The 14,344-nt window shown below is 36.1% G+C and overlaps 1 protein-coding gene across 1 annotated transcript in view; it reads left to right on the forward strand.

Moving 5' to 3' along the window:
* Positions 1-496: 496 nt before the first annotated feature.
* LOC104410908 (sodium bicarbonate cotransporter 3-like) overlaps positions 497-14,344 on the forward strand; it is a gene marked incomplete at both ends in the record, with an annotated part of 16,459 nt that continues 2,611 nt past the window's right edge. Inside the window, 6 exons of the mRNA XM_010021207.1 lie at positions 497-694; positions 3,473-3,835; positions 9,139-9,254; positions 10,625-10,782; positions 12,664-12,751; positions 13,674-13,820. Of these exons, the coding sequence (XP_010019509.1) occupies positions 497-694; positions 3,473-3,835; positions 9,139-9,254; positions 10,625-10,782; positions 12,664-12,751; positions 13,674-13,820 (1,070 nt within the window). The remainder of the gene's footprint in view (positions 695-3,472; positions 3,836-9,138; positions 9,255-10,624; positions 10,783-12,663; positions 12,752-13,673; positions 13,821-14,344) is intronic.

Below are 14,344 nucleotides of genomic sequence, written 5' to 3' on the forward strand. Positions count from 1 at the left end.
TTTGTTTCACCATTCTTTTAAAGCATGCAAATCCCATGATGTTGGTAGAGAGCTTCAGGAACTTAAGGTGTTTGAAGATGGCGGAGGAGCAGGCAATTAATCTCATTCTGTAATAACTTTCAGTTTTATGTAGTTGTATACTTTCAAAACAGGGAACACCAGGTTAGGATTGTCTTCAGTCTGTTCTCCATGTCTCTGTGTCTTCATTTTCTAGCGGAGAGTTGTTTAATACATAGATGCATTTTTTGAAAAAGGAATCACTGTTGAAGTTGAAGTACATGGCAATGGACTGTAAAATATTAAGTAACATTTCTTAAAATGATGCTACTGTGGATTCTTGAAGATGACTTTGCTAAAGAAAATACTTTTTTTTTCGTTAAAAAAAAAAAGATTCCTTTTTTTAATTATTGTTTGGTGAAACTACAGTGCTTGAGTGTGGTAAAGGAGTGATTCAATAGCAATGTATATGATTTTCTCTTTTGTTGTTGTTATACAGATATGGTTTTGGACAACATGATTGCTTCTGGCCAGTTGGATGAATCCATAAGAGAGAATGTGAGACAGGCTCTTCTGAAGAGGCACCATCATCAGAATGAGAAAAAGTTCAGCAGTCGGATTCCTCTGGTTCGGTCTTTTGCAGATATAGGCAAGAAACATTCTGACCCTCACTTGCTTGAACGAAATGGTGAGAGAAGTTGTAGCATCCAGTTTGTTCTAACATGTTAAATAGTGTTCTCACTGGGAGATGAAGGAAAACTCAGCTGGTAATAGCAGATAAGTGTTTCCTTCTTGATAAGCAAAGAACTAATGATAATGGTGTGTTCTATGTGTAGCTGTGGTTGATATTTCTGTATATTTTTTTAATCTACTCAAGCATTCTAGTCCTGCCTGTATACATAGCATGCATTAGTGTTTTGAAGTATAGAAGTAGACCTACATGGGTCCTAACGTGTTTTAGGATATGCTTGAATAAAATGTGTAATGTTTGAGGTGTTTCAGCATCGTGGCATAGCTTTATGTTTATCAGATGGATCCTACTTGCTTATTCAGTCTTTATGCTAGAGATTTGTTGTCATCTCGTGAGTTCAGTGATGCTGACAATTACTGTGTTTTAATCCAGTGTTATATTAATGTGACTAGAAAAAGTTCAGTGCTAATGGTGGAGAAACTACTTTTAGCTGCACTATTTTTTACCTTGTATTGTAGAGGAGGATCTAATAGGGAAGGGAGGAATCCAAAACCTAGAAAGCTATTTGCAATGTTCTTTACAGGCTGTACCACATTTTTTTATTCAACCAGTTCCTGAAAATATACTGGAATATAAAACTATTTACTCTAGATACCCAGTTGCAAAATCCAAGTGGCAGTATATACTGCAGCAAAGCATACTTTGTTCTTATATTTCTTATGGCTGCTATTTCCGTCTCTGTCCTTTGTTTTCTTTTTGCTGTGCATTAACAGACATACAATTTCAGCAGAGATTTTTTTTTAGTGTAGTGAAAACTTAATACAGATTTCATGAATCACTCCTTGAGGTGAGGTTCATTGCTTACATGTTCCATTTAGTTAAGCGCTTGTTGGGACCTCTCAGTTTGATATCTGCTTGGAGTATGCTCCAGCAAAAGTCCAAGCTTGCTGGTACTTTGTTAGCTAGTGAATATATGATGCATGCATAAATATTTCCATGATAGTTTCAGAATTATTTTTCTAGAATGAAAATACAACTAATCTACGTAAGAGTATAGTTTCTTCTATAACTTCTGACTTCCTTGTTTTGTTCAGCAAACATGAAAATTTCACATAGAAACTTGGTTTTACCCATCCTTGAACACCTGTATCCCCAATGGTAATGCTCAGAATTTTGTATTCAAGGTCTCTTGTTTGTCAGTTCCTTTTCATGTTTCACTTCCATTTTCCAGTGTATTTTATTCCTAATACTGTTCCCACAACAGAATGTGGGATAGATGCTTAAATAAGAAACCAGTATAACATGATTAATTTTTTGCCAGTATATACCAATTTACTTTTTCTTTATAATCCTATGGTTACCCTCTAATAAACTGGTAAACCAAACCAGTTTGGTTTGCATATGTGCATAATACTTTTTAGGCCCCTTATTACATGTGTGTGTTAGGATATCTCATTTTCATGATTCATCACAGATACTCTTGTAGAAGTCTAGTTATTACTGTAGTGATTCATATAGATGAAGTCAACCAGTTTGCTCTGTTGGTCCTCTTGTCTTTACTGCACTGCAGTTTTAACAGTTAATCTTTGAGGTTTTTGTTCTTAATTTAAATCAAGTTTGTATCTGTAGGATACACTCTTCCATTGTTAGGGGGGTGGGGAATTGTATGTGACGTAGGCATACTTCCATGCCTTCTCTTTGTAAATTATTCTAGGAGTATTCAATGTATTGGTCTCTGTAGTGCCTAGTATAAATGTGAGACTAAATGTTCTAGTTTGCTGTTACCTTGCTTGATGGTGTGGTACGTGAAAACAGCATGTTTTTGATTTCAGGGATTGTAGGAGAAGTAATCAGTACTCTTCTTGAGGAGACTGCCATCCCAGGAAAACTGTTTGTGGTTTTGTGGGAGAAATGGTATCGCTAAACCTTCTAATGGAAGTACTGATACAAGGATAAACATTCTCTTCCTGCTTAATGAAGAACTGAAATCCATTACAAACTTAAATCTGAGGGCAACATGACAAGACTATGTTCTCTTTATGTGAAATTAGTGGGACAGTGAAAGTGGATAGGGCAAGAAAAGTAACAGTGAATTTTGGATCATGGTTTTATGCAGTTTGGGCTCTTTGGTAAGTCACAGCAAGAGGAGATGCAGAAGGGATAATGCATTTCCTCATGCCCTCTTCAAAAATATTTATTGAGACTACAACTGACTAGGAAACTTCTTGTTAAACCCAGACTTATTGGAAGACAGTTGCATTTAACATGATTAGATATGTTTGATCATGTTCAATTTGAAGTATTTTAATTTTAAAAATTAACAAATCTTTGTATATAATGGATGCAGTTAACTGAAGTCTTGTAATGTTTTGGCTGCTGATAATTCTTTTAATATAATTTTTGGATGGCATTAAAGGTAGCTGCTGTGCAATGTGGAATAAGAAGTCTTTCCAGGAAAATTTAAGAGTCAGTTTTAAGAGATACAATTTTCTTTCCTTTTTTTTTCTTTTGTTATATTAACAAATATTACTGATTTTAAGATAATATCTTCTCCCACATCTTTGCCATTCTAATTAGTAGTCATCAGTAATTTCTTACTTTCCTATTGTGTGAAATCAGATTTGCTTTTCTCTCTTGTCTTACTTGCATGGGTATGACACTTTTTGCCCGTAAACCTTGCAATTTACTATGTAAATTGTTAATGCATATTTGTGTCTGTGTTGTTTTTTAGTGTAGCCCTGTTCTAAGCCTCATGGTGTTTCATTTGTTTTATCTTGGGGGAAGGCCTTTCAGCCTCCCGCCACTCTTTGCGAACAGGTCTCTCTGCCTCAAATATTTCCCTGAGAGGAGAAAACCGTTTGTCAGTTCTTCTCAATTACCTTCTTCCTTCTGCGAGAGCTGGAACCCCGTCAGCCTCAAGGTGTACAACCCCTATAACTACCCCTCAAAACACACCACCCTCCAGTCCTACCTGCAGCCACCTGCCAACCACAAGTGCCCAGCCAAGTCCACTGCAGGGCAAGGAATTGCTGGTGTCACCTGCCAGTGATGATATTCCTTCAGTAATAATCCACCCACCTGAGGAGGACTTAGAAGTTCAGGAAAGCCATGAAAAGAAGACAAAGGAAAATACTGACAAAACACCAGGCAACTATTGCAATTTAAGCTGTCCGTGTGTGATGCTGTCTGCATCTGGATCACTTGCATTGCGATGTTTTTGGCACATAACTTTGGCACAAAGGAATATGATAACTGTTACTTTTGCCTGCATGTTTTATTTATTCTCGGTTGTGATTGTTTCCTTGTTTGGCATTTTTAACTTTTTAGCTTTTAACAAAAGCCAGCAAAAAATAAAATAAGTTCTTTAATTAACCTTCATTTGTGTAATTAAAAAGGAATAATGTTTTTAAAGATAACATATAAGCAAAATGTCAAAAATGGTGGCCTTTTCCTTTCACTCACCTACAGCCCATGTCAGGTTTTGCTTTGTTGTTTTTTGTGGTCAGTGGTTGAGTTAGTATTTGAAACCAGTGTTTGATATCCTGAGATAGCTACAGCCAAAGATGTAGTGAAGTGTTAGAGATGAATATGAAAAGAATATGAAAGATAAAATTATCAGTGATGTCCCTTGTATCCTGAAGTCTTTAAGCAGTTTTCTTTTTGCTTTTGTTCTTTTAAGACAGTGGCAGTTTATGATGGAACTGGCAGGTTCAGTTCATCTGAAGCTGTTTCCAGATAGCTATACATTAGTGCTCTGCTTCAGTATCCAGCACTTGATTATTGTTTTGTTGTGTTAGATATGCAAAATAGGGTAAGGTAGGTAAGAGTTATAATGGTAGGTTGGGAGGTCAGGGCTCAGCAATTTATTAATTTGTTGGCTTGCAAAGCTGTTGCTCTTCACATGTGAAAAGGCAGGTAGGTGGATAGATAAGTTGAAAAAAAGGATAGATAGTTCTGACAGTTTCCTTTATAGCTTTTAAATATTTAGTAACTTGTGCATTCTGCATGCATGCTGCTATATTTGCTTTACTTTTGCAAAATTATTAGTTATTTGGAGACTTCAGGATTCTTCTACATAGGTAATGGTTTTATGATCATTTCTTTTAGCTTTTGGGCTCCTCCTGTGTGTGTGGGAAGGGTTTGGGGTGTGGGATATTTTTCTTGGTTTCCTTCCTCACTTACTTGACAAGTAAGAGCACACTGCTGCATCTAGCAGTGAAAATATGCTGACAGAGAAAAGGCTGTGGTTATCTATAACTCTTTCTTCACATTTTGCAACAAAATCACTGAGAAGGAAAGAGCAAGCTATATTGTAGGCTGTTATCTTGAGTTGGAGTAGGAGTCTGTCCTTAGTTAGATTCAGAAAAGCAAACAGAAAACTCTCTCTCACTTCTTTATGGGAAATTAAGAGAATTAACACTAAGATCATTCTCTCTCATGGGTGATCTTTCAAAGGTGATAAAAAACCAGAAGGAAAACAGCTGTAATCAGTCATCCAGTTCCTTTTTTTTTTTTTTTCCTACTCAACTGACAGGAATGACAGTGTGCCAGACCCAAGGTCTTTAGAACCTAAGAAAAAGCAAGCAAATGAAGATCAAATACTTGATGCTATTATGACCAACAGAGCTTTCCACCAGAATCTCCAAGTCATGTTCAAATTGCTTTTGTGCCTTTATGTTTCACATAAAGGGAGAATCTGACAGGGATGATTTCCTAGTTAATCCATAAATAAAAGTTTTCCCAGAGAAAGATGAACACCAATAATGATGGAAGATGTTTTTGTTTTCTGGGGTTTTTTTCCCCCCTTCTTTTAATTCAAGAAATCATCTGAACAGAGAGATGCATTTTCTGTAGACTTGGCTTTGAAGATACTCTCAGACTATGACTTGAGGGCTTCAACTGGACTAATCTCTTGATTATGACTTCCTGGCCCTGCTGGCTATAGTATTGCTGATACAGGCCAGGATGCTGTTGGCTGCCTGGGCACAAGCTGGCTCATGTTCAGCAGCCGTCAGTCAGCACCACCATGTTCTTTTCTGCCAGGCAGCTTTCCAGCCACTCTTCCCCAAGCCGTTGGTCCATTCCACTATAAGTTATGGTTTGTATTTCCCTGTTTGCCTCCTGTGAGCATTAGGACCCATGTTAATTTTCTAATAGGTGATTTTCGCCTGTGTAGCATTCATCTATCTTTGACCTGGTGTTATTCAGACTTTATTTTTGGTCTTTATAAATAACTGGAAGATTACTGAACTTAATGTGAATTGCTGTAAGAGGAAGGAAGAGGGACATGCTTTCAGTCTACCACTTTTCATCAGCCAGTCATCAGTTCATAACAGGTCAACCAGGCAAAGGGTTCTTTTAACATTGTTTTTCTTTTGTCATCAGTTGAAGAACAGCTTTTGTTTTCCCATCTTTGAAACTGTTGAATAATGAATTCCATAGGTAGAGCCAGGAAGAGAGAGAGACCTGTGTCACGGCTAAAGGTGAAGACTCTTAATACACCAGTATCATTAAGCTTGCTTAATGTTTTTGAACAACAGCAAAGCATCTTGTTTTAAGAGGTCTTTTGGTTCACTGGTAAATGTACTTTAAAACTGTGTAAAATAATACTTAGAGCAGCTTTGCTCTTACAGTAATAACTTACTGAAAATACTAATTCAGAAAGATGTACGTATTTGCATTCTAAGAGTAATTTTAATATTTTTCACATTAAGGTTGCATTGGAATTTAGTTTTTAAAATTGATTTTTATTTCCTTAGATACAAATACACTGTGAGTTTGTATTTGAAAGTTTTGTTTCATCAACTTTGCCTGTATAAACATAATTATGTTGGAATAGTCATGCTTAAGTCTTGAACTCATCTTAGTTCCCCAACATATTTATTTTTACCTGAAGCAGAGATGTGAGGCAAATGTCTGTATTCTTCTTGCTTTCTTTTTCCAGTAGATAATGTCCATTAGATTTTATGTTCACATTATTAAACTAAGTGTAGTTGGCTAAAAAATGCACGACCTTTAGTAAAAGTGTAGCTTTCAGTACTTTTAACTTGAGTGATCTTAAGATGTTTTAATCCAAACTTACTCAAGACTTGATCAACTGTTGTCTTTCAAAGGAGGCAGGTGGTATATCTGCCCAACTAACAACATCAAGAAGAAAACTGTATTTTTAAAGATCCCATTGGTAGCTTTGGTAAGACTGAGTTTCTCTGCCTTTGGTCTAGAAGAATTACTAGGTAGACTTCCTTTCAGCAGTAGCCTTTGGGTTTGTATCTACTGAACTGGAAAGGACAAGGAAAGAAGTTGTTCTATTAGTGACAGATTTCAGTAAAAGTGTTTCACTATTAGAGGTGATAATAAATATCAGCCTGATTGATATACATAATGAAATGCAGTATCATACGGAAATGCTTGATCAGGTTTGAAACCCTAGCAGTCTTCCCATGTGAGCAGAGCAGTCAGTCCAGCTGCAAGACCAACAGAAGGAAAGTTATTTACACATAGTTTAAAATCACACAAATGTTCCTGTATTGGTGCCAAAACTTATGAACCTTAACTGTGACTGGTTGGAGAAATTTTGAAGGCAAACCTTTTGGAAGAATTGGTATCACTGAAATATATTAGTTTATGCTAATGTGTAGAATCCTTATTCTCTATCCTCTTCGGTTGTCTCTCCACTTTTTGTTCTAGTCTCTGCTTGCTCTTGCTCACAGGGCATTTGTGTAAAGGGCTAAATGATGCATTATTGTCATCTTTCATCAGTTGTATGCTTCTTCAGTTGCCTTTATTGTTATGTAAGGGGGGAAAACGTAAAAAAACTTTGTATAAAGTTTTATATTATGCTCTTCTGCAACAGCTGCTTAATATTTCTGATCTATTTCTAGTCCTACAAACACATCTTAACATCCAACTCTCATGCACTTAAATGCTCTGAACAGCTGATGTCGCAGGTGGTTGATTGCTGTTAGTCATTCTTGTGAATAGCACATACATCTTGGAGCAGAATGGTAGAATGTGACTGTTTTTGTTTTCCCTAGCTAACCTAATGTTGTATTTTTAGTGTTAGCTAATTACTTGTGCATGTTAGGATTCACAAGGAAATTGCAGCTTACTAACTTCATTTGGTTTTTGCTTCAGGAAAAGCTACCCACACCACTTACATCCTTATGAACTGTAAGAATGAAAATTAATGGTAAAGGCTTGGACCTGCATGTTTTTTGATATGATGGCTCTTTGAGGTTTTTGGAACTAAATTTGGGGATCAAATAAAGTTAGTTCAGTTGTCATTTGAAATGCTAAAAATTGTCAAATTGCTAGATTATAAACATGGAAGGATGCAATTAGTTACACAATAGTAGTTATGATAAAACAATAACCAAAAGGTAGCCAGTGAGGACTTCAGTTTTATCGTGACTAGAGTGATGCTTGGCCTAAATACAAAGTTTCTGCATGTAATACAATGTTGAGACTTTACTCATTGTCTGATGTGGTTTTGAAAGCATGTTAAAGCATGATTTTATCACCATATCTGAAAGGTCTAGTGTAGACAAGCAAGGCCAAATGCACTTCTAGTGCATGTTAAACTGAACAAGTAAAAGCTCTGTAGTGCAAAAGATGGGATTTGGGCTTGGTTATGCATGCCTAAACCAGCTCTTAAATGGTAGTTGGGAAGGGATATCCATGGCACAACATGGAATTCAGGTGTGCCAACAGATGGGTTACTTGCCTTTTGCACCCTTCAATGAACCTGCAATTCAGTGTTGCTAATAGCATGGCAAGCTACATAAAACAGTTTTGTCTTGCAGGTGTTAAAAGGAAGCTGTATGTTTAAAAGCTTCATTGCACGTGCCTCTTCAGCTAATATATTAGAGACACTATTTCATATAGTATCGTCTGATCAGGTCAATACTTGGAGCTTTGGCCCATAGGTGGGAATCATGATTTGCAAGCTGTCTATCCTTCATGTAGTACACGGTCTATTTGTGCAAGTTAGTTAATGACTGGGGTATTGTTCCTTGTAGTTGTAGCCTGTGGCTTGCCAGGGCTTTTACAATGGAAATAACTGCTGTAGAGCAGACTAGAGAGCAGGGGTGTTTGCTTTTTGTCTTCGAGGACTTCTAAATATAGTGAAGATGCTGTCTGCTAACTGCTAGAGCAGTTACTATTAAAATGTCAGCAGTTGTTCTTTTTTCTGCATTTGAAGTAGCTCTTGTTTTCTGGTGACTGTTCTGCAAATGGCCATCATTTGGGCAATACTTATGGTTTTAGTGATGTCAGTATTTTGACAACACAGTAACTTGTTAATGTTGCATTTACGATACTAATGTAGGGCACCCTGACTGAATAACTTGCACATTTGCTTTAAGCAAGCTGCCACATTGAGTGTTGGTAGTGTCGCATACTTAGTTTACTTCATACACCATTTTGAATTTACGCCCTTTGTTTTAATTTAGGGCTGTTAGCATCTCCACAGTCAGCACCTGGAAATTTAGACACTGGGAAAAGTGGAGACGTTAAAGGTACCGGGGCAGGAGGAAGCAGAGAAAATAGCACAGTTGATTTTAGTAAGGTAAGTAACCTTAATGTTTAGCACACAATAACTATGTAACAAAAAATGTGGTTGTAACTTCTCTCTTATTTACAACTAAGAAACATATAGGTACACTGTAGGAATGTGAACAAGACACATGTACTAAGCTGTAACTTGTATGTGCAAGTGCCAGAATACAGTGTAGGCTAAATGTGTCAAATATTTTGAAATGGATGGAACTTTCTGTTTACTTTGATGATCTTTTCAGTATTAGGGTAACTTCAAGAGTACTTTCTCATGCAGAAGGAGGTATTTTCAGATCTACTATAAAGACTTTTATAAAAACAATATTATAGATGGTGTTGTAAGATTTTTCCTAGGACTGACTTTCTGGGATTTTTGTAAAGAGGGCTTTTAAAGGGGATTACTTTGCATGTTTTATGAGTTTGCTGTAGAAAAGTTATTATTGTACATCTTAATCATTTTGAGTATATAATACCACTTTCTGAAGGAAATCTTGTGTCATAATCTAAATCCTTTGTATTTCTTTCGTAAGTTATATTTGCTGGGCAAGTTCCATCTCTAGTGTCATTTGTACTGTGAAACACTAAGAAAATTGGTTAATTATTAATTGCTTTAAGGAAAAAAATTTATTGGTTTAAGGAAGGCTAACTTACACCGTAGTTCAGATCTAAGCATGGCAGGGGCCATATATTCCTACTCCTCTGTCACAGTTTTTGTGGTTTTGCTTGGCCTGTCCTTCTGTACACCTGCCTTGTCTCCTGTTGGGCAGGAGTCAGCCTCCTGGCACTGTAGTTGTGGCACACTTGGTGTGGGACTCAAGAGGCCACTTGTAAGTTTTCTAGATAGCTATGCAACTGGTGCTTGTGTTTGTGTGTGAACAGAGTTCATGTGCTGTACCATTTTCTAATGCTCTTCTATAATTAGTTACAGAAATGAATGTTAATATTTTCAGCCATCATATTCCTCATGGATGAAAACAAACATACAAATTATTTTTCAAAATCATGACCTATTTGAAATGTGCAGCTGTGAAACAACTACTTGCATTCTAGAAACCATGTGTAATTACATGAACTCTCCTTAGTTAATTTTGTGCATAGATTTTATTATGTCCTATCACAGAATCTTTGTCATGATAAGTAATATTAGAAAGGTGGTTATGCAGTTTGGAGTCTTCTAGAATATGGTAGGTGGTAGTAATTCTACCTTTTAGAGAATAGTTTATTAGTTGGCTGCCTGATGTTTTCTACATACGTTTGTCTTTCCTGTACTGTGGGATATTTAATTTGCCTTTTTATTTTTCTTTGTAGCATAAATGTCTAGTAAATACTGATAAACTTAAGTAAACTTGAGTATAAACCCTTGTTTCATCTTTGCATGAATAGGTTGATATGAACTTCATGAGGAAAATTCCTGCAGGAGCAGAAGCGTCAAATGTGTTAGTGGGAGAAGTAGACTTTTTAGAAAGACCTATTATTGCTTTTGTGAGGCTCTCCCCAGCTGTACTTCTCTCAGGTCTCACAGAAGTTCCAGTTCCTACACGGTAAATAAATGCTTAGAAAGTCTGGCTTTACTTACACAATAAGATGATAATATTTAAGATCTCAAAAAGCTGTACATTTTTATACATACTCTGTTAAGCTCAAGAAATGAAGACTTTTTTTTAATACGATGTCATTTGCTGCAAAATTTGAAGGACTAAGATCTGCCATAAAATTCTCTGAATGCTTTAAATATATATAATGACCCTGTCTTAAGTAAGTGCAGAAGTTGAAATTGACCTGGAGTAAAAGCAATGAATTTTCCAAGCTTGTGTTGCCATTTTAAAGATGGGCATGAAATTACTATAGATCCCTTCAGCATGACACAGAGTGGCAGTGGGAAAGGGTCCACAAAGTCTGAAAGTCTGTCTGATTTGAAACTGTGCTCATTGTATAGAAATATGTGTATATGAATAACCTCAGTGGTGGAAAAACTTACTTGTTCAATCTACATGGCTAACACTGGGGTAACCAATCTGCAGCTAATATAATAAATTTGGTTTTCAATCTGCAATATGCTATCCTTCCTGGTGCACCCACCCTCATCCACCCAATATCATGGGTCTCACAGTATACTGTGGGAAATTTACCACAGATCATCAAACATCAAAATGCAGGTCCCATGATAAAGATGGCAGGTTGTTTTGTCAGTCATCGTAGAGGACACTTCATTTTCTGTGCACATTGATGTACTGGTCTGTTCTGTGGTGTATGGCATAAATTTGTGCATTTATGTTTTTGGTGGTTTTCTTTTTAATATTTTAAAATTATCTGTGTTTGCTTATCTTTGTAATTTTCAATTTATACACTCTTATTGAAAGGCAAAAATCATCTTGGTGGTGTTCTATAAATAGACATGAGACTTTTCAGAGACTAGTTGTTCATAATGTTTCTTGGGAAGTTCCAAAATTTCTGCATGCATATTATTGTATTAATGTAGCTGAAATTATCCTGTCCTAAATTTTTCAGGGTGGTTTAGACTTGCAGATTTGGAATAGCATACTTGATTCTAAAGATGCAGCTTCAGGTAGAGTAGTCACCTTGCAAAGGAAAGATGACATTGAGCTTTTTGTACTGTACGGGGAAAGAAGGCACTACTTTTTTAAAGTATGTTGATTGTACTTAGAAATTTCATTTTCATGGAGTACAGGAAAAAGGTCGTGAAAAGAATTATGGGGGTTCACTGACTTGTATTCTTTCCAATTAGTAGATATTAATCCTGTTCAGTGGTGTGATGACTATTACTATGGTTGGAAATGGAGACTGTTAACATCTGGCGTGACACACACCCAGATTGAATTCCCTTCCCAAAACGTCACTTTTACCTTCTTAGGTATTCAAAATGCAGACTCTCTTCCTTTCCATTTGACACAGGACCGGGATATGCCTATATGAATATGCCCAGTGTGTGGCTTGAAGTATATCAGTGCATCTGTGTGTAATGTGCCCAGTCACAGCAAGTGAGAGGGATTTAACTCCCATGAAAGAGGTGATCGATCATCAAAGAGGCTAGAGCAGGTCATAAAAGCTCCTGGGCCCTCACTAAAGAGGTCTTTGACAGTGGGAATGTCAGAAAGGCTTATAACCTGGAGGAAGTATCCATTGAGCTTAGCCTGTGGATTTCTTCTACGTATAAGGCATAAGAAGATGAAAAATTAGGCTTAATTAGGAAGATTTCAGAGTAATTTTGGTTCAGGATTCGAGTTCCTTCCATTAATGACTTTGAGGTGAATCTTTTCTTAGTCTTGCAGCAGTCTTTAAGATCTGAAATAGTAAAGAGGATTTTTACTTCACTAATAAATTTTCTTTAAGCATTAGTTTGAAAGAACTCTCTGAGTGTATTCAATTGTGTCAGCTGTACTCTTTGATTTCTTTCTCCACAGGTTTTTGTTTTTGTTGCTGGGACCAGCAGGAAAAGCTCCACAGTACCATGAAATTGGAAGATCAATAGCAACACTTATGACAGATGATGTGAGTGATATATTTTAAACACTTGTAATTAAAGAAGTCTAGAATAATGTATTTACCAACTATTTTAATTAATGTATTCTGGAATGATGGGTTGAAGAAAAAAACTCTCCCCAAACTGGTTAAGTAAGTTTACAGTTTTTCATTTATTTCTTGTGTTAGTGAACTAGATAATGGGAAATTAACTTTTCCTCTTATCTTTCTTGAAGAAATCCTAAATGTATTTCTGAAGAAAATATTGTAGCTTTGGTGTATAGATTTTCTATTTGTATTAAATTAGGAAATACAACTGAGCCTGATATGACTCTCTTGTGTTTCAAAAAGGACACAGCAAGCTGCATAACTGTTCTGGACAGTAAGTTTAAGAAGTGATTGAGTCATCACTGATATTTTTTTAAATCGAAGTGAGGTCAAATAATTAAAATTAGAATGTTACTGGGCATTTGAAGTCATATGCTTAGCCCTGGTGGATGGTTTTGAAGAGCCCGGGGGAATTTGGACTTTTAAAGACTAATGTCATCTTACTGAGCAAAATTAGAATGTTTTAATTCTTACTTCCCATTGAGCGCCACCTGCTGAATTGCTGATAATTATTAGGGTTATCAAGCAGAAATTCTAAAATTTCTTTAGAACTATTTAAAGTTTTGAAATATTAAACCAGAAATTGGACATTTTACAATTGGGCAACTACTGTTAGTATGGTATGTGTTCAGTGTGAGAAGTGAATAGTAAAAGCTTTAGTTGCCTTTCCTAACTTTTTTAGGTAGTTCTTAATGCAGAAGTATGCAAGTAAAGTAAAAGCCTAACTTTTGAGGACCTTTAAAAAATTTCCCATGCCTTATAAAAATAGTGAATTGTTCCTTGTAATCACATCTTCTTTCAAATACTCAAACCACCACCATTGCTTGGTAATTTCTTCTTGTAGGTTTTCCATGATGTTGCCTATAAAGCAAAAGACCGAAATGATTTGTTGTCAGGAATTGATGAATTTTTAGACCAAGTGACTGTCCTGCCTCCAGGAGAATGGGATCCATCTATACGAATTGAGCCACCAAAAAGTGTTCCTTCCCAGGTAACATTAAAAAAATGCACGTAAATTGAGTACTGAATATAAACTTCAGTAAAGCATCAGGAGAGTGCCCATATTTGGAAGAAGTGGATTGTCCATTTAAGTAAAAAAACAAAGCAATCAGAGAAACAAAAAAAAAAAAGTGTTACTCCTTTTCCTGCTATGCTTTTAAATAAATTGTATTTACTGTATTTCCTATCTTAATACTGAAATTAGTTCCTGTGAGATCTAGGAGAATTGGTCAGAAATTTTACCTGAGTTCATCCTGTAAATTTGATTATTAATCAAACAATGATCAGCAAGAATATTGTAGTTCTTCTAAAAACTTAAATTTGCATACAACATTGGTTGAGATGTTTTAATGTGTATTGGCTAGCATATAATGTTCACAGAATGTTTATGAATTGGATACAAACGGGATCATATCACTCAGTTGTGGTACAAGATCAGAGTTAGAGCCAGGGCAAAGCTGGACCTTAGAGGGACTCTGATTTCTTCCCTTTCTCTCTCTTCACAATTGAGGGGAA

Source organism: Nestor notabilis, unplaced genomic scaffold (genome assembly GCF_000696875.1).
Source record: "Nestor notabilis isolate BGI_N333 unplaced genomic scaffold, ASM69687v1 scaffold34918, whole genome shotgun sequence".
In the NCBI taxonomy this organism is placed as follows: Eukaryota; Metazoa; Chordata; class Aves; order Psittaciformes; family Psittacidae; genus Nestor; species Nestor notabilis.